This window comes from Diceros bicornis, chromosome 31 (assembly GCF_020826845.1).
Source record: "Diceros bicornis minor isolate mBicDic1 chromosome 31, mDicBic1.mat.cur, whole genome shotgun sequence".
NCBI lineage: Eukaryota > Metazoa > Chordata > Mammalia > Perissodactyla > Rhinocerotidae > Diceros > Diceros bicornis.
In genome coordinates, this window is record NC_080770.1 from 12192237 (window position 1) to 12218413 (window position 26177).

General features: G+C 47.4%; 1 protein-coding gene across 1 annotated transcript; it reads left to right on the plus strand.

Annotated features, from left to right (window-relative positions):
- Window positions 1-9173: 9173 nt before the first annotated feature.
- Window positions 9174-19449, plus strand: LOC131395526 (pepsin II-2/3-like). The gene is made up of 9 exons (XM_058527392.1): window positions 9174-9229; window positions 9690-9849; window positions 11880-11997; window positions 13117-13235; window positions 13943-14142; window positions 16650-16766; window positions 17901-18045; window positions 18139-18237; window positions 19300-19449. The coding sequence occupies exons 1-9, from the start codon at window positions 9174-9176 to the stop codon at window positions 19447-19449; spliced, it is 1164 nt and encodes a 387-aa protein (XP_058383375.1).
- Window positions 19450-26177: the final 6728 nt, after the last annotated feature.

Genomic DNA, 26177 nt, shown 5'->3' on the forward strand with positions numbered 1-26177 from the left:
TTCACCCCCCCGTGTGGCCGTCACTGGCCGAGCCCGTCACCTGCTGCACAGTCAGGGGCTTCAGGTCTCTGGTCATAGAGTGAAATTTCCCTTCTCAAGTGGACAATCTAGAGATAGAATATGGCCATCACCCCGAAAAGTTCCCCTGAATCCCTTTGTTGTCAGTCTCTTCCCCCGGCCTCTGACCTGTTTTCCATTCTCATTGTTTTGCGTTTTCCAGAAAGCCATATAAATAGAATCTTACAAATGTCGCCTTTTGAGTCTGGCCTCCTTCACTCAGCATAACCTGTGAGATTCGTCCACAACTCATGTGTGTCCACTACTCAGAGCTCCTCCATGCTGTGGCTGCACCACCAGTTGTTTATCCGGGACAAGCTGAAGGACATTTGAGTTGTTTCAAGTTTTTGGGTAATTATGAAAAAAAGCTCTCATAAACATTCGTGCACAGGTCGTTGTGGGGACACGTTTTTCATTTCTTTTTTTTTTATTGATGTTTTAATAGTTTTTAACATTGTGAAATTTTGGGTGGTACATTTTTGTTTGCCCATCACCAGATATATGATTCCTCTCACCCCTTGTGCCCACCACCCACCCCCCTTGCCCCTGGTAACCACAATACAGTTTTCTCTGTCCATGTGTTGGTTTATATTCCACATATGAGTGAGATCATACAGTGTTTGTCTTTCTCTTTCTGGCTTATTTCACTTAACATAATATGCTCCAGGCCCATCCATGTTGTTGCAAATGGGACGATTTTGTTTTTTTTATGGCTGAGTAGTATTCCATTGTATATATATACCACATTTTCTTAATCCAGTCATCAGTCGAGGGACACTTAGGTTGCTTCCACTTCTTGGCTATGGTGAATAATGCTGCAATGAACATAGAGGTGCATAAGCCTCTTTGGATTGTTGATTTCAGGTTCACTGGATAGATTTCCAGAAGTGGGATGGCTGGGTCATAGGGCATCTCTATTTTTAATTCTTTGAGGAATCTCCATACCATTTTCCATAGAGGCTGCACCAGTTTGCATTCCCACCAGCTGTGTATGAGGGTTCCTGTTTCTCCACGTCCTCTCCAACACTTGTTGTTTTTTGTCTTGGTGATTATAGCCATTCTAATGGGCGTGAGGTGATATCTTAGTGTTGTTTTGATTTGCATTTCCCTGATGATTAGTGATGTTGAACATCTTTTCATGTGCCTATTGGCCATCTGTATATCTTCTTTGGAGAAGTGTCTGTTCATTTCCTCTTCCCATTTTTTGATCTGGTTGTGTGTTTTTTTGTTGTTCAGTTGTGTGAGTTCTTTATATATTATGGAGATCAACCCCTTGTCAGATGTATGTTTTGCAAATATTCTCTCCCGGCTGGTGGGTTGTCTGTTCATCTTGAGTCTGGTTTTGTTTGTCTTATAGAAGCTCTTTAATCTGATAAAGTCCCACTTGTTTATTTTTTCTTTAGTTTCCCTAGTCTGGGTAGGCATGTCATCCGAAAAGATTCCTTTATGACCAATGTCAAATAGTGTGTTGTCTACATTTTCTTCTATGAGTTTTATAGTTTCAGGTCTCACCTTCAGGTCTTTGATCCATTTTGAGTTACATTTTGTGAATGGCGATAGCACGTGGTCCGCTTTCGTTCTTTTGCATATGGCTGTGCAGTTTTCCCAACACCATTTATTGAAGAGACTTTCCTTTCTCCATTGCATGTTCTTAGCACCTTTGTTGAAAATTAGCTGTCCGTAGATGTGTGGTTTTATTTCTGGTCTTTCAATTCTGTTCCATTGATCTGTGTGTCTGTTTTTGTACCAGTACCATGCTGTTTTGATTACTATTGCTTTGTAGTATGTTTTGAAGCCAGGGATTGTGATGCCTCCTGCTTTGTTCTTTTTTCTTAGGATTGCTTTAGCTATTTGGGGTCTTTTGTTGCCCCATATAAATTTTAGTATTCTTTTTTCTATTTCTGTGAAGAATGTCGTTGGGATTCTGATTGGGATTGCATTGAATCTGTAGATTGCTTTAGGTAATACAGACATTTTAACTATGTTCATTCTTCCAATCCACATGCATGGGATATCTTTCCATTTCTTTATGTCATCATCGATTTCTTTCAATAATGTCTTGTAGTTCTCATTATATAGGTCATTCACTCCCTGGTAAGATTTATTCCTAGGTATTTTATTCTTTTTGATGCAATTGTAAATGGTATTATCTTTTTGAGCTCTCTTTCTGTTTGTTCATTATTAGCATACAGAGATGCAAATGATTTTTGTAGATTGATTTTGTACCCTGCAACTTTGCTGTAGTTGTTGATTATTTCTAATAGTTTTCCAACGGATTCTTTAGGGTTTTCTATATATAAAATCATGTCATCTGCAAATAGTGAGAGTTTCACTTCTTCGTTCCCTATTTGGATTCCTTTTATTCCTTTTTCTTGCCTAATTGCTCTGGCCCAAACCTCCAGTACTATGTTGAACAGGAGTGGTGAGAGTGGGCAGCCCTGCCTCGTTCCTGTTCTCAGAGGAATGGCTTTCAGTCTTTCCTCGTTGAGTATGATGTTGGCTGTGGGTTTGTCATAAATAGCCTTTATTATGTTGAGGTACTTTCCTTCTATTCCCATTTTGTTGAGAGTTTTTATCATAAATGGATGTTGTATCTTGTCAAATGCCTTCTCTGTGTCTATTGAGATGATCATGTGGTTTTTATTCTTTGTTTTGTTGATGTGGTGTATCACATTGATTGATTTATGGATGTTGAACCATCCCTGCCTCCCTGGTATAAATCCCACTTGATCATGGTGTATGATCTTTTTAATGTATTGTTGTATTCGGTTTGCCAATATTTTGTTGAGGATTTTTGCATCAATGTTCATCAGCGATATTGGCCTGTAAATTTCTTTCTTTGTATTGTCTTTGTCTGGCTTTCGTATCAGGGTGATGTTGGCCTCGTAGAATGATTTAGGAAGTGTTCCATCTTCCTTTATTTTTTAGAATAGTTTGAGAAGGATGGGTATTAAATCTTCTTTGAATGTTTGGTAAAATTCACTGGAGAAGCCATCTGGTCCTGTACTTTTTTTGGGGGGAGGTTTTTGATTACTATTTCAATCTCTTGTGATTGGTCTATTCAGATTCTCCATTTCTTCTTGGTTCAGTTTTGGGAGGTTGTATGAGTCTAAGAATTTATCCATTTCTTCTAGATTGTCCAATTTGTTGGCATATAATTTCTCATAGTATTCTCTTATAATCCTCTGTATTTCCATGGTATCCGTTGTAATTTCTCCTCTTTCATTTCTAATTTTATTTACTTGAGCTTTTTCTCTTTTTTTCTTAGTAAGCCTTGCTAAGGGTTTGTCGATTTTGTTTATCTTCTCATAGAACCAACTCTTTTTTTCATTAATCCTTTCTACTGTTTTTTTGGTCTCAATTTCATTTATTTCTGCTCTGATTTTTATTATTTCTCTCCATCTGCTGACTTTGGGCTTTGTTTGTTCTTCTTTTTCTAGTTCTGTTAGGTGTAATTTAAGGTTGCTTACTTGGGCTTTTTCTTGTTTGTTAAGGTGGGCTTGTATCGCTATGAGTTTCCCTCTCAGGACCACTTTTGCTGCATCCCATATGGTTTGGTATGGCATATTTTCATTTTCATTTGTTTCCAGATAGTTTTTGATTTCTCCTTTAATTTCATCAATGATCCATTGGTTGTTCAGTAGCATGTTGTTTAATCTCCACATTTTTGTCACTTTCCCAGTTTTTTTTTCATGAGTCACTTCCAGTTTCACAGCATTATGGTCTGAAAAGATGCTTGTTATGATTTCAATCTTCTTAAATTTATTGAGGCTTGCTTTGTTTCCCAACATATGATCTATCCTTCAGAATGTTCCATGTGCGCTTGAGAAGAATGTGTAGTCAGCTGTTTTTGGATGGAGTGCTCTGTATATGTCTACTAGGTCCATCTTGTCCAGTTTTTCATTTAAGTCTACTATTTCTTTATTGACTTTTTGTCTGGATGATCTATCCATTGCTGTAAGTGGGGTATTAAGATCCCCTACTATTATTGTGTTGTTGTTAATGTCTCCTTTTAGGTTTGTTAATAGTTGCTTTACGTACATTGGTGCTCCTATGTTGGGTGCATATATATTTATAAGTGATATGTCTTCTTGGTTGAGTGTCCCTTTTATCATTATATATTTCCCTCCTTTGTCTTTCTTAACCCGTTTTATCTTGACGTCTACTTTGTCTGATATGAGTATGGCAACACCTGCTTTCTTTTGTTTGCCATTAGCTTGGAGTATTGTCTTCCATCTTTTCACTCTGAGCCTGTGCTTGTCTTTAGTGCTGAGATGTGTTTCCTGGAGGCAGCATATTGTCGGGTCTTGCTTTTTAATCCATGCTGCCACTCTGTATCTTTTGATTGGAGAGTTCAATCCATTTACATTTAGGGTAATTATTGATACACGAGGGCTTAATGTTGCTGTTTTGTCACTTATTTTCTGGTTCTTTTGCGTTTCTGTTGTTTCTTGTCCCATTTGTTTTGGACTGCCAATTCAGTTTGGTTGTTCTGTCTTATGACTCTTCTAGTTTTCTCTTTGTTTATCATATGTGGTTTTGTTTTGATTTTTTGTTTAGTGGTTACCTTGAGGTTTGGGTAATAAATCTTGTGTATGAGATACTCCATTATCTGATGGCCTCCTATTTCCTTATACTAAGTCAATTCAATCACTTTCCTCTTCCCCTTCTAAGTCGTTCTTGTTATACCTTATTCTATCTTGTGTTGTGGCTGTGTGTTTACAGTGATGAGGTTAAATTTATTTTTGGTGAATTCCTTCCTTTGATCTTTGATTTTAGTATTTAAGTGGCTGCGAACCTATTCCGGTAAAGATCTGCTATTTTTCTGAGTCTATCTACCTATTTTTCTCCTTGCTCCAAGCTTTGTATTCCCTTTCTCTTCTTTTTTTCAGACCTGAGGGCCTTCTTGAGTATTTCTTGTAGTGGGGTCTCGTGGCCATGAACTCCCTTAGCTTTTGTTTATCTGGGAGAGTTACTATTTCTCCATCATATTTGAAGGATATTTTTGCTGGATAGAGTATTCTTGGCTGAAAGTTTTTGTCTTTTAGTATTTTGAATATATCATTCCAGTCTCTTGTAGCCTGTAAAGTTTCTGTTGAGAAATCCACTGAGAGCCTGATGGGAGTTCCTTTGTAGATTATTTTTTGTTTTTGTCTAGCTGCCCTTAATATTTTTTCTTTGTTATTGACTCTGGCTAGCCTTACCACTAGGTGTCGTGGTGAGGGCCTTTGCCTGTTGATATATTTAGGTGACCTGTTGGCTTTGCTTACTGGTATTTCCTGCTCCTTCCCCAGATTTGGGAAATTTTCAGCTATTATTTCCTTGAATAGGCTCTCTGTTCCTCTTTCCCTCTCTTTTCCCTCAGAAATACCTATAATTCTTATGCTACATTTCCTAATAGAGTCAGATATTTCTCGGAGACTTTCTTCATTTCTTTTTAGTCTTAGTTCTCTCTCCTCTTCCATCTGGCGCATATCTGTATTCCTATCCTCTAAAATGCTAATTCTTTCCTCCATATTGTCAGCTCTGTTCTTTAAAGATTCTAGATTCTCCTTTATCTCCTCCATTGTGTTCTTCATCTCCATCAGCACTGATTGGTTTTTCTTTATGATTTCAATCTCTTTTGTGAAGAAACTCCTAATCTCATTGAATTGTTTGTCTGTGTTGTCTCGTATTTCGTTGAGTGTTTTTACGATAACTATTTTGAAATCTCTGTCATTTAGATTATGGATTTCTGTGTCTCAGGGTTGGTTTCTGGGTGCTTGTCATTTTCTTTCTGGTCTGGTGATTTCATGTATCTTTGCATTGTGGTTCCTGTGTTGGCTTTGTTTTTCCGCATCCTGGAAATCTCTGGTTGCAATTTCCACCCCCTGCCACTGTGTGGTGGTAAAGGGCTGTGTAATCTAAGCCCTCTGCGCTCAGCCGCAGTTTTTCCGCTGCGATCCACGGGTCAGATCGCTTGGTCTGGTCTAGTTGGCTGAGCTGCAGGGTCCGGTTTGCAGGGAGCGGGGGGCTCTCTCTTTTGCCCTCTGGGTCCCTGGCCTGGGTGGCTTCTTGTTCGCCCCTCGTTACCCGCTCTCTGGTGTGCTCAGATGTTGATGGTAGCCCTGTGGCTCTTCTGAGTTCTCTGTGTGGGAGTTTCCCACTGGCTGAGAGAGCCCGAAGAGCTACAGTTTCCCCACAGAGGGCCGCCCCTCCTCCCTCTCTGGGAGCCACGCAGACCGGGATCACTGATCTGATGGGGAGGGAGAGGAGTTCTCCTTACCTCTCCCCACTTCTTCCGGGGGCGCAGGACGTTCCACTCTCAGATGTGCGGCAGTGTGGATCTCTCCAATCTAGCTTTTCGCTGTCTGGGATTCCATTGTTGGTCTGTGACTGTTCCTTTTGTTGTATCTTATCTGGGCAAGAGTTCACGGGAAAGCTCACTCCGCCATGATGCTGACGTCACTAGTTTTTCATTTCTTTTGAGTAAACACCCAGGAAGGGGATGGCTGAGTCAAACAGTAAGTGCATGTTCACTTTGTAGGAAACTGCTAAACTCTTTTGTTCCCAAGTGGCTGTGCCATCTTGCATTCCCACCTGCAACGTAGGAAAATTACATGTGCTCAGCATCCTCATCAGCATTTGGTGTTGACAGCTGTTTTCATTTTAGCCACTCTGAGTGTGTGGCTGGTTAACACGCTATATTTAATCCTCAAACAATCCTATGAAATTGGTGGTGCTCTTATCCCCATTTCACAGGTAAGGATACTGAGTCTTAGAGAGGCTGGATCACCAGCCCTGGGTCTTACAGCCATTCAGAGGCAGGGCTGGGATTCAAACCCAGACCCTGGAGCCAGGGGTCTTCATAAGCTTCTTCCTCAGCCCCTGTAAACCCCAGTCTGTGAGTAGGGGAGAAGGCACGGGGAGGAACAGAGACCTGGATTCAAGCCTCTGCTCAGCCACTTCTTACCTGAGTCACCACAGACAAGTGGCACAATGTCTCTGTGACTCAGTTTCCTCATTCGTAAAATGGGGATAATAACATTACATACCATGATGAGCTAAGACTCAGAGGTCAGTAAGTCTAAGCTGTGTCCCACAACGTCCAAAGAAGAGAAACAGACAAACGATGTTACTGTAAGTTACCACATTGGTTGGCAAATGGCAAAAACAGCTCATTATGGAATCGTGACCCTCCTCTGAGCCACATTCCCAAGCTGCTGTTAACTAAGCCAGCCCTACATGGGATTAATTAAAACACTCTGTTGAACACTTCCATGCACCATATAATTCCTTGAGGGAGATGAAAGATGAATAAAACACATGTCATGTTCTTCACGGTTCATACCCCACATCTCAATCCTGAGGGTTCCTTGACTCACCCCATACCCCCAACCACACTTCCCTTCATTTCCAAGTTGAAAATTACACACTAAAGACTCGGTCCTTCTTTCTTTACAAGAAAAATTATTATGAATGGTTTCAGATATGCAGAACATATACATACAGTATACAGAATAATGAGCCCCACGAATCAACGCCCAGCATAAGACAGTAATGACCTTTGAAGACCCTGATGACCCACCCCCCAGTATGCCCCTCCTTCCCCCAACCCAGTGGTAGCCTTGAGCCAGGGGTCTCCATCTGGTACTCCCAGGACTTAAGCAGGCATTTTCAGGACCGTCAGCTGCTCCATAGAAGAGCTGAAATCACCCCAAAGGTGAGAGTGTAGATCAAGGAAAAAGGCTCAAGGCAGGGGGGAAAGACAGAGAGGAGAGCAAGAGTCACCAAAAGATGTGAACGTGGAAAATACAGGGCAAGGATCCACGTTTAGGGCATAAAGATGTCTTAACGGGTGAGTTTGAAATGCAAATGTGCTTCATAGTAACCACTACTGGTTCTGAACTTGATCCATTCTGCCGACCCCTCCAGGATGACCCAGAGCACTGGGGGAAATTTGGAGCTTTTATGGAATCTGTGTCTTCCGATGCAGGAAAAACCAGGGGTGGCCCAGGGAATCTGATTTCGGAATAGGACCCACAGACAGGGCCGACTACCTCTTGGTGACATCCCTCCCACATATCCCCCTCCTCCACAATTCCTGAGTCAGTTTTAACTCCACTTTGTCCAATAAATAAACCCTATAAAGTCGAGAATCCAATGGATTGGTAAGCATCTTATTTTAAAGAAGGCAACTGTTCTAAGTCATTCACCCCCTAGTATGAATTTGCCCAGATTGCTTTGCTCCACTGCAGCTGATTCAGGCAAGTCTTAAGCATGGAGCAGCTGGCAGAGTCAGACCCAGGTGAGATATGAAAGGTGGAGGCTTCCAGCAACCTGAGAGCGTGGGAGAGGAGAAGTAGGAAGAGAAGGGGTGCAGAAAGTGAGGGGCATGGACTTCATAGGAAAACCCGGCCTCTTTCAAGTTTGCTTCCTCCAAGAAAGGAAGGCGTCATTCTTCCACTTGCTTCGCCCCCTCCTCTTCCTCTGTACTGTATACACCACTGTCCCAAGACTCGGCCAAGTTTCCCTGATAACAATATTATGCAAGAGCATAATTAGGCCTGGAGGCTAGTTAGACAACCGACAACCTCACATAATGACATTTCTGTGGGGAAATGTGTGCTGAGTCCCAAACCACTGACCTACGAGTGTGCTTTGGGTTAGCCGCTACAGGAACATGGCCCATTGCTAAGTGGGGAGCGGCTCTCCAAGACCCCAGCCACCTGTCCCACAGGGAAAAATTGGGATACACTGAAATCCTTTGACAGCTGTTCAATGTTAAGTTCAATTTTGTCAAAATACTCATCTTGTCAAGTTCTCCCGCAGGCCCCTTTCATTCTTTGGGAAAGAAGCCACCACTCCATGGCTCACTCTCTGCAGGTCCATCCTAACCATGGGATGTGGTTGCAGTGGAAGCTGCTCAACTGGAAACTTCTCAGAACATGGCGCAGGGGCGGGGGCAATCTTATCGGGAACTCTTCTGTTTGGGGTCAGGATAACGGGTGACGTTTGGAGGCTGATAAGGCCGGTTCCCGAGGACTTGTGCTGTATATAAGGAGCAGCTCCTGCCTGCTGCTGTTCGCCTTGCACCCATCTTCCCCTCTCTGGAGACTTGGGGCCCAGGAAGAAGCATGAAGTGGCTGCTGCTGCTCAGCTTGGTGGCGCTCTCTGAGTGCCTTATCTACAAGTGAGTGTGGGGGACACGGGGCACGGAGAACAGCTTCCGAGGGGCTGCGTCCCTTCACTGTCACACTGTCGCACTGTCTTTCTTCCCTTATATTTGCGTCTTCCCTTCTGCCTTCATACAACTCCTTGCTCTCTTCCACTGTGTTGAATCTCCTTTCTTGTCTCTCTCTCTGCCCTTTTGGAGAGGCGGAACTGAGGACATGCTTAACAGCCCAGGACCTCAGGTCCAGCCTGGGTTTGGGTCCAGCTCCATCACTGTTTGGGCGACTTTGGGCAACCACTGAATCTCTTTGCAGTAGTGTAGAAAAATGGGAGCATCTCCCCTCTTGACTTCCTTCCTTCTTCTTCTCTTGGAGAAGCTTCCTTTGCCTCAGGGGCTTCCATAGCACCCCATGCGCAGACTCCTTCCCTAATTACACTTCCTCCTCCAAACCATCCCATTTGCAAATGCTCTGCCACAGGGTTCCGCTTGTCAGAAAGAAGTCCTGGAGGAAGAAGCTGGTTGAGCATGGCCTGCTGGAGGAGTTCCTGAAGACGCATCCCCGCAACCCAGCCAGCAAGTACCTCCCCAAGGAGGATGCCACCTTGGCATACACCCAGTCCCTGGAGAACTACTTGGATGTGAGTGCATGGGCAGGTTGGGGGGAGGCGGCAACGAGGACTCGGCCCAGAGGAGAGAGGGGGTCCAGTGTTCTTGGAGGATGGACCAGGGCTCTGAGCCCCCAGGCAGTAATGCAGGGGTCTGCTCCCTGCATCTCACAGGCACAGGGAAGGCAGGAAAACTCACATTCAGACATGTTGATTTCATTCATTTCTTCATTGATTCATTCATTCATTCCAGTGTTCATGTATGCATAGCACCTCCTTATGTGCCAGGCACGGTGCTGGGCCTGGGGGAAGCAGCTGGGAAGAAAATCAGGCACAGCCCCTGCCCTCATGGGGCTCACTGTCTAGTAGGGAGAGACAGACAATCATCATTGAGCCTCACAATCCATGAAAAGTACAGCCAGGCCAAAGGCTACGCAGTGAAGGCGACACTGTGAGGGGGTGGCAGGTGGCAGGCAGGGACGCCTCCCCAGGGCAATGAAGGAGAGGAGGGGGTCCTGGACAGGAGAGAGTCCCAGAGAACAGGACAGCTTGTGCCAGACCCTGGGACAGCAGGGAGCAGCGTGCATTTGAGGAAAGGAGGACCGTGTTCTGGGAGAGGAGAGATGGAGGGAGGGAGGAGCAGAGAGAGGCCTGAGGTGGGGATGGCTGGAGCCAGAGCAGAGTCTCTGAGGAGGGTCTGCATCCTCATTGCGACTGAGTCATCTTAACCAGGGGGGTTGACATGATCAGTGTGGAGTCTCAGGAAGATCTCTCACTGTTCTATTTGGGACCCAATGGCAACGCCCTGCCCTTCAGTAGATATTGTGTGTCCCTGTGTGAATGGCACAGGGTCAACAGTAGGAAGCAATGTTGTCTGTCGTTAAGAGCTTAGCCTATGAAATTTACCAGACCAGGTGTAAATCTGAGTTCCACTCCTTCCGAGCCATGTGACCTCGGGCAAGTCATTTAAATTCTCTGAGTGAGCCTCAATTTCCTCGTCTTTCAAAGAGAACCACGAATATCTACCACCAGAGGGTTGCTGTGAGTAGTTAATGCAATAAAGTTTTCTTGGGAAGAAGAGCAGAGGGAGCAGCTCTTGGTAAGAGCTTGGTAAAGTTAGCCCATTTATTCACTTAACAAATATTTATGAAGCATCTACTATGTGCCAGACGCTCTGTGCAAGGAGCTGAGGAAGCAATGATGAAGAAGCACAGATCCTGGAGCTTCTATTAGAGAGAAGAAGGCAAATAAGAGACAAATAAACAAGTATGCATGACAATGTCACATAATGAGATGTGAGGCAAAGGAAAATTGATTAATTAGAGTAACGGGAAGAGGAGGAATGGGGGAAGGGCAAATTTAGATGAAGTGGTCAGGGAGGGCCTCTTGGTGGAGGTGATGTTTGACTAGAGCTCCGAATGACTGAGGAGAAGGTGCCAGCCAAGGAAAGATCCAGAATTAACATTTTCCTAGCACAAAGAATAGCAAGTGGAAAGGCCCTGGGATGGGAATGAGCTTGTCGGCATCAAAGAATATCCAGACCAGTGTGGCTAGAACAGCTGAAAAGGGAGACAGGGCTGCCACTAAGAACAAAAATCCTGACAACGTCCTTTCTCAAAACCTTCGGTATACACCTCGCTTTAGGAACAAGTTATCTCCAGAAGTTTCCATCTTTAGGTGACTTCTTTATCTCCAGATCGATAATTTACTGAATGAGCATATAAGCACTACTCTGCTGGGTGCTATAAGTTTCCTTCCAGTCCTCTGAGACGGTGTGTTCTCTAGGATGGCAAGACTGAGACATTCAAGAGGGGACCGTGGATTGTGATTAGGTGTTAATGGTGCTTAGAAGAGAACAGTCAGAGGCTACCAGGGATGCAATCAGGGAGGACTTCAAGTAGGAGAGGAGGCCAGGCTGCACCTTGAAGGACGGAAGCATTGGACAGGGAGAGAAAGACAAGTAGAGCAGTGATGGGAGGTGAGCTGAGGAGAAGCCCCAGGGGAGGCCCTGCTCCCTGGGAGCCCCAGGATGGGGAGTGACCTGTGTCATCCCCATCCCGCAGGAGGAGTACTTTGGCACCATCGGCATCGGAACCCCCGCTCAGGAGTTCACCGTCATCTTTGACACCGGCTCCTCCAACCTGTGGGTGCCCTCCACCTACTGCCACAGTCTTGCCTGCTGTGAGTGCCTGGTGCTGCCCGGGGCCCCCAGCACACACTGACCTGGGAGCCCTGAACGCTCAGGGACTTCAAATAGGTCTGATTTCAAGCTGCTGGAGTCCCTCAGGGATTCTCTCAACAGGCACTTCCTGAGTACCCACTGTGTGCCCAGCACTGGGCTTAGGTGTCCTGGGGATAGAGGGGGAATCACACAGGGTCCCTGCGCCCAACGGGTTCAGTCCAATGGCAGCGAGCAGCTCTCCTGAATAACCACAGCCCAGGGGAGCAAGGTGGGCCCAAAGCGAGCCAGGGCTAAAGGGCTACAGGAGACCCAGCTGGGACACGAGTCTGACATGAGAAAGTGGCTCAAAATCATGACTGAGCTGAGCGATGATCTCACCTTGAAAAACAAAAAAAAAAAGAAAGGACTTTGTCATTGGAAGTCATGGACAGCATTGCAAATTCCTTCCTCTTCCAAGTTTCTTTCCCCAGTTTTTTTCTTCCTCTTTTTTACCTTGAGGAAGATTGACCCTGAGCTGACATCTCTTCTAATCTTCCTCTATTTTGTATGCGGGATGCCACCACAGCATGTGGCAGTGTGTTGTCATGAGTGGTATGTAGGTCCGCGCCCGGGATCTGGGCCTGCAAACCCTGGACCGCTGAAGCAGAGCGCTCAAACCTAACCACTGCACCCCCGGGCTGGCCCCCTCTGCCAGCTTTTTAACCTGACTTTTTATTCAGAGGAGGAGCCCATGGAATCCTCCCCTCCATAACTTGAGCTGTAACATTGTAATGCTGTGACTGTGACATTGCAGCTCTAACGTGGGCTGTACACAGGGTGCTGTGAAGGTGCTTATCCCCATGGGCAGCCCTGGGCTTGCTCTGCTCAGTGGTTGCCTGGGGGCCTTGGGAGGACCATGGTGTAGGCTGGGGACCTTCCATCAGGAAGATGGTCCCAATTGGTCCAACCAGACAGGAATGGAACCTGGGAATGCTTGGGCTCCACAGTCTGGGGAAAAGGTCACATTTCTCCTCCAAAACCCCACCCAGAACCACAGCAGCCCACCCCAGAAAGACATCCCCAGCCAGGATTCTCCCTCGACTTTTGGAGGTTGACGATGTCACTTCTTGCCCTCACAGATGACCACAAGCGCTTTGACCCTGAGAAGTCCTCCACCTACAAGGCCACCAGCGAGACTATCTCCATCACCTATGGCACCGGCAGCATGACAGGCATCCTTGGATACGACACTGTCAAGGTGAGCACCTGCTGGCTCACCACCCATTCTGCCCAGCCCTAGGGCCAGCTTCTGGGGACTGTGGGGGCCACAGTGCACCCCCCAGATCAGCTCATTCTAGCAATACGGGTCTCAGCGATCATGAAAGTAACCTGATTGGGGGAGGGGGATGCAGAAGTGGCCAAGATGTCACAGACATTTCTAGGTGGGGCAGTAGTGGGTAAGGGGGTGGGATGCCTGGAGCCAATAGCCAACCTCAGCGCCACCCAGTTGAATGCTATGGAGTGGGGGGAGAAGGTAGGAAAAGGCTCAGTTCTCTTTTAACACCTCATCCTCATTCTTCTCCCTCAACCTGTAGCCCCCACTGTTGTAAAACTCCACAAGGCCCCCCCTCCTTCAAGGGCCCAGCAGGGGTCAAGTGCTGTGATTTGCCTGGGGTCTTCTTTGCATCCAATCATCAGAAACGTGAACAAACTGTGTCCATCTGTTCTGCAGCCATTTCTTACACTTTGTCGCCAACTGTGGCCATCTGGAGATGAGCCGCAATGTTATTGCCAGCAGAATAACAAACATTCCAACAGACGATCTGTCTCCCCTACTTCCAGCCTGGTGGCCTGGAAGTCGAGTCCTACAGGAAATGAACCAGGGACGCTTTGGGCCCAGGGCTGGTGCCTCGCAGGTCTCAGTGAACACAAGCTGATTTTGAACATTTGGTTCCCCCATCTCAGGTTGGAGGCATCGAGGACACCAACCAGATCTTTGGCCTGAGCGAGAAGGAGCCCAGCTTATCCCTGTTGTTGGCTCCCTTCGATGGCATCTTGGGTCTGGCCTACCCCAGCATCTCTGCCTCTGATGCCACACCTGTCTTTGACAACATATGGGACCAAGGGCTGATTTCTGAAGACCTCTTCTCCGTCTACCTGAGCTCGTAAGTCAGCCTGGGAGGTCATGGTCACCTGGTCCAGCAGAGGGCTGTCCTGGGCTGGGTGGGGTAGAGAGGGTCTTGGTCAGCAAGGGATTTGAACGGGCAATGTCTAAGCCTTGAGAGTTGTAGCTTTGGAGAGAATGGTGCCAAGTCTTTCTCTCATGAACCGTGTTCATCCTTCTTATTTTACCAGCGTGAGTCTTTGTCACCTTGACTTACACAACTCAAATGTCATTAGCCATTTGGTCTCCAGCACCAGTACCCTCATCATTGACTCCCCAAAGAGCACAATTTAAAAGGAATCAGCTTAAAACATGGGTCACAATTCCATAGCAGTGAAATAAGATTTGGTTGGGACATGTATCTTAAGCAATGAAACTTTTGAATGATGAACTCAAGTTTCTGTCATTCATTAACAAAATCTAGGTTCCAGTTGTGACTATGAGTTAATTCTAAGAATGAATAAAGAATAAACCTAATGTTGGTTTTGGATGAGTCGAGGTTTATGCAGGAATATAGGGGGGTGTCATCAGTTTTCCCGAGACACACAACTTTCCTCTTATGCTCTCATCCTCTTTTGAAGCCATTTGTCACTGTTGATGTTTTTCTTCAGTTGTTAACTGATCTTCTATAAAGTCATTGTGTCACATTGTACTGTCAGAGGTTCAGACGTTTACAGGAAAGTTGATCTGGGGACTATTTTATCTGCAGCCAGTTCCTTCGTGATTAATTTCCTTTACTTTTTCTTTCTTTTTTTTTTCTGTGGGGTGCGGATATATCTTCTTTTTTTTTATATTGCAGTAACATTGGCTTATAACACTACATAAATTTCAAGTGTACATCATTATATTTCAGTTTCTCTGTATATTACATCATGTTCACCACCCAAAGGCTAATTACAATCCATCACCATATACATGTGCCTAATCAGACCTGTCGCCCTCCTCCCTCTCCCTTTCCCCTCTGGTAATCACCAATCCAGTCTCTGTCTCTATGTGATTATTTGTTGTTGTTTTTGTCTTCTATTTATGAGTGAGATCACACGGTATTTGGCTTTCTCCCTCTGACTTATTTCACTTAGCCTAATACCCTGGAGGTCCATCCATGTCGTTACAAATGGCCGGATTTCGTTTCTTATGGCTGAGTAGTATTCCATTGTGTACATATACCACATCTTCTTCCTCCATTCTTCGCTTGATGGGCACCTGGGTTGCTTCCAAGTATGGCTATGTGAATAATGCCGCAATGAACATAGGGATGCATGTGTCTTCATGCATTCGTGTTTTTGTGTTCTTTGGATAAATAGCTAGCAGTGGAATAGCTGGATCTTATGGTAGTTCTAGTCTTAATTTTTTGAAGAATCTCCATATTGTTTTCTGTAATGGCTGCATAAGTGTACATTCCCACTAGCAGTGTATGAGAGTTGCCTTTTCTCCATACCCTCTCCAACACTTGTTATTTCCTGTCTTGGTAATTATAGCCATTCTGTTGGAAGCGAGGTGATAATGTCATTGTAGTTTTGATTTGCATTTTCCTGATAGTTAATGATGTTGAACATCTCTTCATGTCCCCATTAGCCATCTGTATATCTTCTTTAGAGAAATGTCTGCTGACATATTTTGCCCATTTTTTAATTGGGTGGTTAGGTTTTTTTTGTTGAGATATAGGTGATTAATTCTTATCATCATCCACATTTGCTTCCCTATCTAACCCGAAACTGCAGAGTTCAGAAAATGAATATTCCAGTAACAAGGAGGAAATTTACAACAGGAGTAATATACCACAGGAGGGCCCATTTATCCTCTTGGTCACTTAATATTCAAGTTGACTCCTAAATATCATCTGCCTTTGTGTACTTAGATATTCCATGGGGGCCGTCTTATGTCTCCAATAGCTCAGGGTTTCTCAATCTCAGCACCAGGGACATTTTGGAGAGATAGCTCCTTGCTGTTGGGGCTGTCCCGTGCATTGTAGGATGTTTAGCAGCCTCCCTGGCCTCTACCTATTAGCCCGCAGCGGCACTGCCTACCCCACCCAATGATGACAATCCAAATTGTCCCCAGAGATTGGCAAATGTCCCCTGGGGGCAAAACTGCCTCTGGCTGAGAACCAGGGAACTATATCATCAAGTCCTTAACAGCAAACACTGTCACGCATTGACTTCTCTTGAGGTCCCCCTCAAGAGAGAGAATGTGATGAAACTTACACACTCTGGAACCAGAAAGACCTGGGTTCTAATCCTGGTTCTGGAACTCCCTGGCTATGTGACCTTGGGCAAGTCTCCTCACTTATGTGGGCCTGAGTTTCCTCACTGTAAAGTGGAAATAATAATCATAGTAACCCCTGTATGAGCCTTGGTGTGAGGGTTAAAAGAAACTGTGTGGCACACACTCCATGCAGCTCCTGGTGCTGGTAAGAGCCCAACCAAGGGCAGCTCTAGGATGCACACAGCAGGTCTTCAGTTGAATGTGTGAATTCCTGTCTTCACCCCTCCCCCCCACTTTCCTTAGTGATGACGAGAGTGGCAGTGTGGTGATATTTGGTGGCATCGATTCTTCTTACTACACTGGAAGCCTGCACTGGGTGCCCGTTTCTGAGGAGGGTTACTGGCAGATCACCGTGGACAGGTGAGGTCACCACAGATGGGCACTGTCCTGGCATTGCCCCCAGATCTCATTTCTTTCTAGACTCAGAGTTAACTAAGCTTTCCAGAATCCCCCTGGAATAGCCAGCACAGGGAAAAGGACCCCAGGAGGGGAAGGTGGGAGTTGGCCAAGCCAGAGAGACCCCAAGAAAGCCACCTGCCTGGCGGAGGGGAGCTGCCAGGGACTCCAGATGCTCTGCAAGGATGAGACAGCCATGTTCCTTCTGGTCCAGGAGACCAGCATCCCCGGGGAGAGTGGGATGATCCACCTGTCCGGAGGACTTGACATTTAGGGGACCTATGAACAGGCACATGCTCCTCCCACTCTAGGGAACATGTCACTTGCAATCTAGGGACAGAGCAAAAAGGATAAGAAGCTGTTTCAGCCCATTCCTTCCCACCTTCCCATTCTGGGCGTACCTCTCCCCTATGTGGCCTCGTTCCGTAGCTGTTCCTCCCCCTCCTGGCTGCTAGGCTGACTCCCGGTTTGCCCAGGAGTGAGCACTTTCCCAGGATTAAAGACTTGCAGTACCAAAACCAGGACAGCCCTGGGTAAACAAGGACACTAGGTCCGCTCACGACTGCCTCAGCCATGCTAAAACTTCATCAGTTCCTCCCACGCCCGCCTCTGCACCTCTTGTCTCCATCCCTCCTTGCATGTCTTCCCCTCTGCCTGGGATGTCCTCCTCCAGATCTTCACCTCCTTGGCAACCTCTGGCTCTCCGCTTCCCTGTGAAGCCTTCCCTGGTTGTTCCCCAGCACCACCAGCCTCACCCTGGATTGTGTTTCTGTTCCCCTGTGCTGTGCCCTGTTCAAGCTGCTCATCCTTCATGATAACTTAACTTTCCAGCTATACTGTGGGCTCCCTGCAGCCAGAAACCATGTGGCTGCCTTGTTTGGCATTTCATCTCCCATGCCTAGCACAGAATAGGCACTCAGTAAAGACTTGTTGAGTAAATGAATGGATGAATGAAGGAGTGCGTGAAGGAGAGAAGTGTATATTTTATGTACTGGTCAATGGATGAGGAGGAGGGACTCTCTGGGGTTGCTTGGTTCCCCCTTTGGGAGATGTACCCCCTGGGAGCTCAGGGAACACTTCCTTGCATCTCGCCCTCAGCATCACCATGAATGGAGAGTCCATCGCTTGCAGCGGGGGCTGCCAGGCCATTGTTGACACTGGCACCTCTCTGCTGGTTGGCCCAACCTCTGCCATTGACAATATCCAGAGCGACATTGGAGCCAAAGAGGACTTACTTGGCGAGGTAAGTCCAGCCTTGACTGTCCCGTTCTAGACCCAGGTGGTGGGTCTGCCATGCAGATGGAATGCAATCCCTCCTAACCGTCTCTCATTCCAGGGGGTGATCAGCTGCTCAGCCATCTACAGCCTGCCTGACATCGTCTTCACCATCAATGGTGTCGAATTCCCTCTGCCTGCCAGTGCCTACATCCTAGAGGTAAGGGAGCTCTGGGCCTCCCACCTAGATGTGCCTCCATAGAATGTGGCCACATACTCTCCCATTGAACAAGGGAAAATGCACTTCCAGAAGCTGAAGCTGACATCTGCTCTGGACAGCTGCCCAAAAAAGAATACATTCACAGCAAATGCATGAACGAGAATTTAGATGCAGCACCCCCAAGTGGAGCAGGGAGGCAAATACTGACGGCATGAAAAGAGGATGTCTAGTTGGACCCCTGAGCCATCTCTGGGTCTCAATTACTAGCCCATTGATTCTGAGCCAGTTGCAACCTCTCTCAGCCTCAGTTGCCTCCTCTGAGAGCCACAGCTTTCCCCAGGCTCAGAGTGGGGTGGCAGTAGTCACATGATATTGAACAGATCAACACTACAAGAGTTGGGCAGATGGTGATCCTAACTTCCATGGGGTTGGAGCTTATGAGGCTCCTACTTTCTCTACAAAGTACAAATCTTTAGTCAAAGGAGCCACAGGCAAACTTCTTGCCTTCTATGATAATACCAGGTGGAAAACTTGTTTTGTCCAGTGGGTCAATGTTATTCTGATGCCCAAGCCCCTCCCTGTGTGATGCAGATTAATTAGTAGGGGATCAGGACTGAACTATGTTGGGGAGGGGTACAAAGCTCCCCAGGTGAGTCTGATTTTCATCCAAGGCTGTGGGCAAGTGACCCAGTGAATGAAAAGAACTGACAGCTTGCCACTGGAAAGGATCAGAATAATCAGAAAAGCCTGGGTCACCGGGGCTTCCGAAATTCTCCCGGCAGCTGAGTTTCCCTTAATCCCTTAGCTCCATTGCTGATGTCAGGGCTTGTGCATCTGCCAGAAGCACTGGATAACGTCTAGCAATCCCTGTAAACCCAGAGTGCAGGGCAGAGCTGAGACAGGCAGACCCCAGGCTAGGAAGAGCCGAGTCCCCAGGCTCGAGCCAGGAAGCGCCTCCTTGCACGTGCCTTGCAGTGGACTGTCATCCTTGATGCTGATCCCCCAGTGCCTGTCACCGCTGAGTCTGTGTCCCATCTCCGGTTTTATCCTCCTTTTCTCCAGGAGGACGAGACATGCATCAGTGGCTTTGAGGGCATGGACCTCGACACCAGCTCTGGAGAGCTCTGGGTCCTGGGCGATGTCTTCATCCGCCAGTACTACACTGTCTTCGACAGAGCCAACAACCAGGTTGGCCTGGCGTCTGTGGCCTAAGCCTGAGTCTTTCCGGCCACTTCCCAGGAAGATCCGGCCTCAGTTCTCTGCCCTCTCTAGATGTTCGTAATTCTCCTGATTGTTCTTCCTATGGGATCCTGGAAGTGGGATCTTGGCCCTGTTCCCTCGCATACCAATCACGTAGAATAAAAGCACAACCTTCTGCAAAATTGTTTGTGCATATTTCTCCTTCACATCACCAGGGTCAAAAATACCAAGGCCAGGGTGGGGGCAGAAATGACCACTTGGACAGCACCAGACACAGGGACAGTGGCAGCACTCACTTCCTAATAGAGCCGGGAAGACAAATGGGCCTCAGCAGGTCTGGCTGGGAGCATCATATGAAGACATGGGGACCACAAATGCCTGGCCCATTGCCTCCTCATAGAATCAGGCCCGTAAGTTCTTGGTTGAGGGAGGCAACTTCTCATTTCTCCCAAAGCCAATAAGAGATCAGGATAGAAGGAAAGAGATTAGGGGAGGGGACCACTGATGGTGACATTCCTAAGTAGGCCTGGCAAATGGTAATGTCTGTAAGACACGGGCCAGAGAGATGACAGAAGCTGACACCCCAAAATCTCCTCGGCTGCTCCTGTGATTAGCTGATTGACCCAGACTAACTCCTGAGACCTCCTGAACACTCTAGTGCAAGACACTGAACTGACCTGTTTCCCCATCAGCAATAAAGAGGATGGTTCTCCAGTTCCCTGAGCATTGTGAAGTGGGAGAGAAGGAGCTAAGCATGCCCAGTCGCAAACAGGAACTATTTAGAGCAGCATGTCTCAGAGTGAGGTTGGTAGCAAAATGTTTAATGGAAAATAGAGTTTCAAAATAAGCATGAAACATGCTGCATTCTAGGTCCTTCTTTAAGATTCACAAGGCACCTTTCCCAATCAAAGGCTCTGAGAAGTCCTGCTGCAGTGTTCTCATGCACTTTAACTCAGCTTAGCTGAATCCCAGTTCCTCGTGTGCTAGTAAACTTATTACAGGCCTGTGCTCCTGGGCATCCACAGTGGGAAAATTCCCATAGCTCCTGCCTCTGCCTACAGCTAGATTAGAGTGTGCCCTCTAGAGACACTGGCCTGAGGGCTGCAGCTGGGCCACCCTGCTGAGATGGAGTGACTTTGGGGTGCACAGAACAAGATGGCTTTGGAAAATCTTGTGACATCATCCCCCAATTTGTCATTTATCACTCTCAAATATTAGACGTCAGGCTCTAGAGAGGAGTGTGGTGAGCTCCACCAGCCCGTGACCCAGGTCTGTCAGTGTCATTCATGTCCCCTCTAGCCCATTTCCCCAGCTGAATAATCTTTTTGAAACATAAATTTGATCACACCTCCTCCCCGCCGTGCTTAAAACCTTTCATTAATGCCTTCTAATTGCACTTTGGAATAAGACAACAAATCTTTGGTGTGGCTGCCCAGCCCTGTGTGCTCTGGTCCCTACCTACCTTCCCTGCCTCACCTTGATCCCTCTTAGCCTGAGCTCACACCACACTGCCCTTCTTCCACCTCCTCAAATACACAGACTTCCTCTCTACCTCCAGACCTTTGCACACACTGTTCCCTTTGGGTTGCTGTTCGCTTTTTCTTGACCCGCTAGGGCCTAGCATCCTGCAGATCTCTGCTTAAAAGTCTCCTCCCTGTCAAGCCTTCCCTGACCACCCTCTCACAGAGCCCTCCCTCCTTTCCTTTATGGCACTTGGCACATCGGTAATCACGCATTCACGGGAGCGATTGTTTCAGATCCACCAGGGCAGAGACTGTGATGATTTAACTGTTGAAGTCCCGGCAGCAAGAGCAGATCCTGGTACAGAGCAGACACACAATAAATATTTGTTGACTCAGTGATGAGTTCGAGATGATTTATTTAAAGGAAACAACTAGGATAAGATGAAAGAGTGGATCTGATTTGATGGAGGTCTTGCTTAAGGCAACAGATTGGTCCCTCCCATACCCACCGACATTCTGTCCCAGTCGTATTTGGTCCTGGGACAAACAGGTAGACTTCTCAGGTTTCTGGAGAAGATTTTCATGGTGTCCTGGCTCCTTTGCTGGGTTTGTGTTTCTGACATTTCCCTAGCTCCTCCCATGACTCAGGCCATGTGCAAGTCCCAGGGGATGCAGACAGGTCTTCCTGGACCCTCCCTGTCCTCCTGGTCCTGGCCGCACCCTTCCTCCTTCCCCCTTCTCAGCTGCTGCAGCTGCAGCTCAGCCTCTCCCTGCCAGCCCCTCTTCTGCTCCCTCACCCTGGGTTCCTGGATCCAGACAGAATCTAAAACAACTCCTCACTCAACAGATCCGTTGGACTGGAAAACCCTGTGCTGACATATCCGATCTGACACTTCCCACTTTGCTCCACAAGGTAAGATGGATTCATGTTCCTCCTATGTGGTCTCAGACCTCCTCTCCATTCATCTTTCCCCATTTCCTCAGGGCTTCAGGGGTCTAAGCTCAACTGATCCATCCATTCCATCACACTTGTCCGGGAGTGTTGTTTTCATCTCACAGTTCTCTGCTCCTCTTATCTATGGAACCCAGACCCCAATGAATGTGGATTCTCACACATTGCTGGTGGGAACATAAACCGGTACAACCCCTAAGGAGCACCATTTGCCAACATCCATCAAAATTAGAAATGCGTACACTTTTTCCCCTATAAATTCACCTCTGGGAATTTCTGTTAAAAATACACTTGCACACACGCAAAATGATGTAAATACAGGGTTATTCTTTGTGGCATCTTTTATAACAGCAAGATTTGAAATGACTCAAATTTCCCCCCGCAGGGAGTAGTTAAACAGCTTATGGCATGTGCATGCGAGGAGCCGCTATGCAGCTGTAAAAGAGAAAAATGAGTATGCGTGCCAGGTGCTTTGGATGGAAAGATCTTGAGAAGAGATTGTTAGGTGAAAAAGAATAAAACAAAAACAGGTGAGAACAGGTCCAATATTATGCTATCTTTGGATTATAAAGAAAGAAGATAAGATGTGCTTGCATATACATAAAGGAGCTGTGGAAGGATGCCCAAAACCCAGCGATTGTAGAAAAGAGAAGCGGCGCTGGATAGGTGTGGGGTGCGGGAGATGTCTCACTGAATACAATTTTACATATGTTTAACTCTAATTATGTGGATGGACCTACTACACATTCAAAATAAATTAATGAAAGGTACTTTAAACCACCGAAAGTTTATCCTAATTAGAAATCTACTGTACTTTGTGTTCAGGCCCCTTCATCTAACAACCTGCAAAAGTCTCGAACCGGGTCTCATGGTTTTGCCCTGGGGGAACTTCCCAGGTAGAGCGAAATTGACATGGTGGAACAGGCTTCTGCACACTCTCCCCAACCTCCACTGCTTCTCGGAACCCCAAATGTGCAATCCTAGGTGAGCGAAAATGTAGGGTGTATTCACTCAAGAAGAAACACCCCTCTGCGTCTAGAGCCCAGGATGCTAAGAATTGGATAAGCTCCTCTCATTGGTTTAAGTGCTACATGCCCATCTGGGGTCTGGAAGGTGGTCCTCCAGCCTCTAGGAGCCAGCCAGCCCTGGGCAGGGGCTGTGCACACTCAGGCTTACTGTGGGCAGAATGTGTTCTTACTAAGTTAGATCCCACAGGGGTGTCGCATCATGTCACAATGAGACAGCCTGCCCATGTGGGGAAAAAGAATGACTCCGAGACCCCCAGGGGTCCTGAGAAGGGGCTGTATGGACCACAGTGTGAGGCAGGTAGACCTCTGGTCTAGTTAAGAGGTCCTCTATAGACAGCACCCACACCTCTTACCCTGGGCCTTCTTGTACCAGGGAGAGAGCAGACAGGACCCAGGCTTGAACCTTGGGTTAAGGCCAGCTGGATGCGCTGGAGAGGCAACAGCCCAGGAACAAGAGAGGAACAAAGGTGGCATCCTCAGGCCCTTGGCAGGGGCAATTCTGAGACGTGTGCAACACAGTCAGCCAGAGGGTCCACGGAAGGACTGGGTGCCAATTGCTTGTAGAAGACTGAATCTGATTGGGTTTCTTTTCTTCTCTGTCTCACTTCCTTCTCCCTCACTGTGCTCCCTGGGACCACCTCCCAGGTCAGCACCTCTCACCCAGATATTGATCTCTGGGTCTTCTCCTGGGAGAGCTCAAACTAAGATGAGGTGGTCATAGCGCCCCACCATAAACTGTGGCTGTCAACTGTCTCTGGGGAACTCCAACAAGAAGAACCCAACCAGGTGGGAAGTGAAGGAAAAAAGTCCAGGTTGGGAGTCAGAAGAATTGGGATCACCTCCCTGTCGGCTCACATAATCTGTGCAAACTTAGGACACTCTCCTAACCTCTCTGGGTCTCTGTGGTCTCAGTAACTGGGGGTGGGTCCTGGATAAGTCTGTTTTTGTACTTGGACCAACTTGGAGAAATTGTTAACAGCTGTCCTTCCCTCCTCCCATCCTCGGCATTTTTTTCACGTTTATAATGCACGCCACTTACTTGAGTTCTGTGGAGAGGGGGGACTAGTATTAAAACTTGGGTCGCATCCCTTACTGCACAAAGGGATAGTGATGAGAAAAACTGGCACTGACTTTTAGCCACTGCTGTTTTGACAGCTGGCTAGTTGAGAAGTTGCAACGTGGAGGCAGCCAGTGTTCCACATGTTCATCCTGAAATTAGGTCCCAGGTGGCATCATGAGGCTGGGCAGGCTGCACAGGGTCACAGGCACAAACCACTGAGACTGATGGAGGCATTACCAAAAGCCATCATCACAACTCCACGAGGTGGGACCATTATGATCCCATTATACAGATGAGGGAGTGGAGACTGAAGGTCCCACAGCTCATCACAGCTGAGTAGGGCTCAAATCTGGGTTCATGACATCCCAGACCAAACACTTGATCACCACCCTTTGTGTCTTACTGGACAAGATGGTCTCTAAGTCCTTTGCCTCTCTAAAGTCTTTCGTTTGTATGCTCCTGACTCCAAATTCATTATTCCTGCCACCACACTTGGATTAGGACTGGTGGGGTCTGCCAGGGCTGCAGAGATTCTGGAGGTGGTGGGAGAGAGTCTGTGAGGCCTGACGAGGGTAACAGGAGTCTCTGAGGGTCTGGGGCCCATCCTGGAAAGGGCTGAAGCTTCAGTCAGGTCAGCAGAAGGCATAAAAGGCCATCTGGAGGCTGTGTGGGCCCCTGAAGCTGAGGACAAGGGCTCTGGAGTAATAGGAGTTGGCCCTGAATCCCGGGAGAGGCTGGAGGTAGAGTGGGGGCTCCTGGAGGGATCAAAGGGCCTTGGGGAGGGCTGAGGGGCCTGTGCAGCCCCAGACTCCCCTGGGAACATGTCCCCGGGCTCCAAAGGGAGTGAAGGTGATGCTTGGGCTCCTTCGGGGCTCACGGGCAAAGTCTCTGTGGTAGACACGTTCTGTCTTAAGAGGAGCTGGAGGAGATGGAGTGCTGTCCTCTGAGGCAATGCTGCTAGGGGCCTGGGCAAGAGCTACAGTTGACGAGGACCCCAGTGTCTCCATGGGGGCTCTGAGCCACTTTGCTGGATTCCACGTCTCCACGAGGGGAGAGCCCCCACCTTTCTTCCAGGGAATCTAGAGAGAGGTAGGGAAACAAGATGCACAGTGGTTCTCCCTGATGGCTGAGGCAGCTCTGGGATGAGTTGCACTGGGGACGCATGCCCTAGTTCATCCTCTGAGTGGACTCACACCCCTGGTGAGGACCAGTCAGGTCCTGGTCCCAAAAGGAAACCTGGGCAGAGGGAGTCAGTTCACCCAAGTGGATCTGCTAGGCACTGGCTCTGTAACCCTGTTTGAGGCACATAACCCCTCTGGGCCTCCACTTCCTCATCTATAAAATGGACATCTTAATATTGACCACACAGGGCAACTCTGAGGATTGAAGGACATGATGCCTGGGAAGTCTCAGCCTAACCCTGAATGTCAACTGTGGGCTTTGGGTGATAATTATGTGTAAGTGTAGGTTCATTGATTGCAACAAATGTTCTCTCCAGTGCGGGTCATTGATCATGGAAGAGGCTGTGTGTATGTGGGGGTTGGAGCTGTTTGGGAGCTCTCTGTACTTTCTACTCAGTTTCCCTGTAAACCCAAAACTGCTCTAAAAAAATAAAGTCTACTGAAAAAAGATTTTTTAAAAGTCTCAGCCTGAAGCCCAGCACATCCTAAGGCCTTATTACATGGAGGAGAACAAGGTAAGGCAGGCAGAAGTTAGCAAAGAGAACAGGTGTGATTGGGGGAGGTGGATGATGTCAACACACGAAAACACTGGAATGATTAGAGTGGGACATCAGCATCATGGCAGAGTGAGCTGTTCCCTTAGTCTCTCCTCCCTAAGTTACAACCAAACAGATGTTCATAAACCAACAGAGGATTCCCTACACAGCACATAGGACATCTGAGAGATCCATGTAGCCATACTTTTGAAGGTGGGGGTACTGGATCCCTGGGAAGCAGCAGAAGGAGGTGAGCTGATCCCCTCCTCCTCCTGAGTGGCAGTGATCTAGGTCACAAGTTCTCATGCAGCAGCCAGTTCCCGACTGTAAGAGGAGGCAGGAGAGCAGGCAGGCCTGCACATGGATGCTTTCACTTTTGGACTTGCAGTCTGGCCCACAGGAACGCTCCACCCTCAGTGGGGCAGGTCAGCCACTATGCAGTGCTCCCCACCCAGTACACCAGCTCAGCCTTCCCTGGCCGAGCCTGCAGACAGACACGAGAGCACCTGTGCATGCATGT